Genomic DNA, 4,128 nt, shown 5'->3' with positions numbered 1-4,128 from the left:
CCGGCAGGTCTTTGGCACCACACAGCCATGACGACCTCGGCACTGCGCCGGCAGGTGAAGAACATCGTGCACAACTACTCAGAGGCAGAGATCAAGGTGCGGGAGGCCACGTCCAATGATCCCTGGGGACCCCCCAGCTCCCTGATGTCGGAGATCGCCGATCTCACCTTCAACACGGTGGCTTTTGCTGAGGTCATGGGCATGATCTGGCGGCGGCTGAACGACAGCGGCAAGAACTGGCGTCACGTCTACAAAGCCCTCACCCTCCTGGACTACCTCATCAAAACCGGCTCCGAGAAGGTGACCCATCAGTGCCGGGAGAACCTCTACACCATCCAGACGCTGAAGGACTTCCAGTACGTGGACCGCGATGGCAAGGACCAGGGCATCAACATCCGGGAGAAGGTGAAGCAGGTGATGGCCCTGCTCAAGGACGAGGAGCGGCTGAAGCAGGAGCGAGCGCACGCGCTGCAGACCAAGGAGCGCATGGCCCTGGAGGGCATGGGCAGTGGCAGCCATCAGGTCCCCTACGGCCGCCGCGCATCACCCTACGGCGAGGACTACGGACGGGCACGAGGCTCACCCTCCTCCTTCAACTGTGAGTGTTGCTGGCAGCTTACTCAGTGGGGGCAGGTGTTGAACGTGGTTTGCACCTGCTTGGTGTCCATTCCTCTCCTCTGTCTTTTGTGGGGGTGGTGGTGATGAAGCCCATCTCCATCCTGCACCACGGGGCAGAGATTTGGCATGGTGAACCCCAGCAGTGGTGGCAGCTGGTGGTGCCTCCAGCTTTCAATCCCCAGTTTGTTTGAGGTAGGGAGCTCTAACCCTGGGGAAGCTGGGCATTGGAATGGGGTGCTGGAGGAGGCTGCTGATATACTCCCCAAAATACCCCAGTCCTGATGCTACTCCTTTCCCTTTTCCTCTTTGTCTCCCAGCATCATCCTCGTCCCCACGGTTTGCCTCTGACCTGGAGCAAGCGCGGCCCCAGACGACGGGCGAGGAGGAGCTGCAGTTGCAGCTGGCACTGGCCATGAGCCGGGAGGAGGCAGAGAAGGTAGGGTGGTCCTGCCTGCTCTGGGGTGCAAGGCATCTCCCTGCACCTTTCCTTATCTATGGGCACAGTGGGGCAGTTCACTGGGAGGAGGGAGGATTTTGGGAGCTGCCGAAGGCTGGTGCATGCACCTGCAACCACACCAGGCTGCTCGTGTTGTGCCTGGCATCCAAAATTGCCAGCAGGCAAATGGAGGCACAGGCTGTCCCTGCTCCCTGTCCTCATACCAGAGAGGACAGCACCAGGCTGGGACCTGTCCAGCCTCCCAGGTCCCAGGGTGAAACTGGGGAGTCTTCTGGATTTGCCAACCCTCCCCAGCCTGGCTGTCCTCTTCCGCCAATGGCTTTTGATCTAATCTCCCCCATTTCTCTTGCCTTCCTGTGGAGGTTTTAGGAAGCAAAGCCTTGCCCACATGTTTGTGTGGAGAATGCAGGGCCAGCAGCATTCCCAGGGCTGTGCACTGGGCTGAGGACTCAGTGCAGGCAGTTGCTCCCTCCCAGTGGCTGGTCCTCTCAAACTGGACGAGAAGGAGCACTGGGAAACAGCCCCAAGAGGATCCACACAGGGATGCTGGCAGCAAGCAAGCTGCTATCCCCAACGTGAAACCACCCCAGGCTGTCCCCTCTCCTATCTGCTGCTCATGGCTCCTTTTCCACTGGGAATGGGTTATTTGCACACCATCCGGGATTGCTGCCGGCTGGCATGGCCCGTATGGAGCCTGTGGGTACAGCTGGTACACAAAGTCAGAGGGACGTGGGCACCAAGGGCCTGTGTGCCCAGGCTGGTGAGCATCCCCTATAGCTGGCACCCAGCACCATGAGCTCAGTCCTGCCAGGGCAGGGACATGCTCTAGAGACAGTGCTTGCTGCTGCCCATCTTCCCTGCCCAATGGAGGCTCTTCTGGAGACAGAGCAGGGCGTATATCCCTATTTTTGTCCTGGAATTGCAGTATTTATAGCTTCCACACGCTGCTGCGATGAGCACTGTAGGAACACGCTCTGGAAAGCATTGCCTGTTGGAGTCCATCTGGGCTGTGTGCATGTGTGCACACGTGTACAGGCATGCACACATCTCACCCTCACTGGGGTCTCTGTTCCCAGTCCCAGTGGGTCCCATGCTGCTGGACGAGCGTCACAGGGTGGTGATCAGTGCCACCATGGTTGTACAGGGACAGCCTCTCCCCAGCGTCTGCCACAGGTCTGGGTGTGGGACTGGGCAGGATTCCCAAACTGAGGCTGGTCAGCATTACAAACCCTCCTCCCCAGCAGGCTGCCAGGGCAAGGGGATACCTAATTCATCCCCTCTCTACTGACTGCATCGGAGTCTATGAAAGCCTCCCAGGGGAGGTGCTGGCTGGCTAATTTAGGGTCATCCCAGCCTCAGTGCAGTGGCAGGTGATGGGGTTGGGGAAGGAGCTGGGCAGGGGCCACAGGGAGACTGAGCAGGAGGTGGTTCAAGAGCATAGGGACAACTGGGCTGGGGTTACACAGGCAAGGCCAGTTGGATGGGCACAGATGCTGTGCAGGCAGGCGAGGAGCCACAGGAGAGGTGGTGGCAAGGACAGGGACCTCCAAGCGGACCTGCGAGCTGAGGGCAAGCTGAAATGTCACCCAATTTCCTCTGTTGGCAGAAGCCACTTCCTCCAATTTCCAGTACAGACGAAGAAAGGCAATTGCAGCTAGCGCTCGCGCTGAGCAAAGAGGAGCACGAGAAGGTACCTGTGTCCTGCAGTTCTGGTGCTCTGCTCTTCTTGCACTTGGCCTTCTCTCTGGGGCTCTGGAGCCCAAAATGCCACCTCACTCCGGCACCTGCTTTGCTTTCGCTGCTCCGGGCTGTCTGCTGAGTGCTCTCCCGGTGGGCTCGGCCCCGGAGGAGCTGTCTGCTCGGATGCTGGGACTTTTTGGGGATGCGGTGGCAGCTCCTGTGCTGGGTCTGTTTCCTGGAGCAGGTGCTGGCTGCAGGATTGCTGAGCTCATGGGTCCCATCCCTTGTCCCCACAGGAGGTGAGGACTTGGCAAGGGGAGAACTCCCTGCAGCAGAGAGCTGTGGAGGAGACTGCCCAGAGCAGGGAGGAAGAGCAAGAAGAAGACAAGATGAAGAAAAGCCAGGTATAGCACTGGGGACTGGATGGCCACACAGCCAGCCTTGAGCTCTGGGGTGATCCTACAGGTCTGCCTCAGGCTTCCCTCACCTCTTTTTATTCCCTTTCTGTTTGCAGTCCTCTATCCTGGAACTGGCAGATATATTTGGGCCAGCACCAGCCCCCTCCAGCCACACGTCTGCTGACCCGTGGGATATGCCAGGTGGGGGTAATTTGCAGGCTGCCAAAACTTGGGACAGTGGCAGAAACCTGTCCCTTGCCTCTGTCCCTCCCCAAGCCCCAGAAGCTCAGTGGTAAGGACCTCTGGCTTCTCCTCCCTCCAGTGCCCACTCTGTTGCACGCCCGGGTGGTGCTGCTGGAAGCCATGGTCCCTCAGGCACATCCCTGCATCCCTCTGTGCCTTGCCACTGTTCCCCTCTCCCACACCTTCCCTTCTTCTTCCAGATATGAAACCCAAAGCAGAGCCAGCAGCTTCTGCCTGGGCCGGTGCAGCAGACCCCTGGGTGCCGGTCCCGGACACCGGTGCGGAGCCCCTCTCCCAGGCGAGTGCTCCATCCCAGCAAACCTCTGCCGGGCCCTGGGATTTTGCCCCCAGCACCACTGCAGCCTCTGACCCTTGGGGGGCTTCCCTCCGGCGGACCCCTGGGGGACGGCATCCCCTCCAGCCCCCCAGGGCTCCGGGTCTACGCCAGCTCCTGACCCTTGGGCCGCTGTGCCAGAGCAACCTCCGAACCCTGGTAAGAGGCTCGACGGACGTTCTGGCTTTGCTGGGGATTGTGAACAGCCTTGAGCATCGCTATCCTCCTGCAAGTGGGCATCTCGGGGTTCTTCTTTCTTCCTCCTGCAGTCAGCTCCCCAAATACCCCTTCCCCACTCTCCTGCCCTGCAGCAGGACCTCTGCTCACCCCTCGTCATCCTGAAGACTTCAAGGAACTTTTAGGCTTTATCTCTGCACAGAATAGGCTGCTTTAATTAA

General features: G+C 59.6%; 1 protein-coding gene across 1 annotated transcript in view; it reads left to right on the top strand.

The window, feature by feature from the left end:
• Positions 1–27: 27 nt before the first annotated feature.
• Positions 28–4,128, top strand: part of LOC103811162 (epsin-3-like) — a gene marked incomplete at its 3' end in the record, with an annotated part of 5,426 nt that continues 1,325 nt past the window's right edge. The window contains 7 exon segments of the mRNA XM_009084115.1: positions 28–598; positions 936–1,054; positions 2,682–2,765; positions 3,052–3,159; positions 3,270–3,354; positions 3,597–3,770; positions 3,773–3,889. Coding sequence (XP_009082363.1) covers positions 28–598; positions 936–1,054; positions 2,682–2,765; positions 3,052–3,159; positions 3,270–3,354; positions 3,597–3,770; positions 3,773–3,889 — 1,258 coding nt within the window.

This window comes from Acanthisitta chloris, unplaced genomic scaffold, assembly GCF_000695815.1.
Source record: "Acanthisitta chloris isolate BGI_N310 unplaced genomic scaffold, ASM69581v1 scaffold29791, whole genome shotgun sequence".
Lineage (NCBI taxonomy): Eukaryota > Metazoa > Chordata > Aves > Passeriformes > Acanthisittidae > Acanthisitta > Acanthisitta chloris.
The sequence above is the reverse complement of the archived record's forward strand: the minus strand, read 5'-3'. Positions and strand labels throughout refer to the sequence as shown.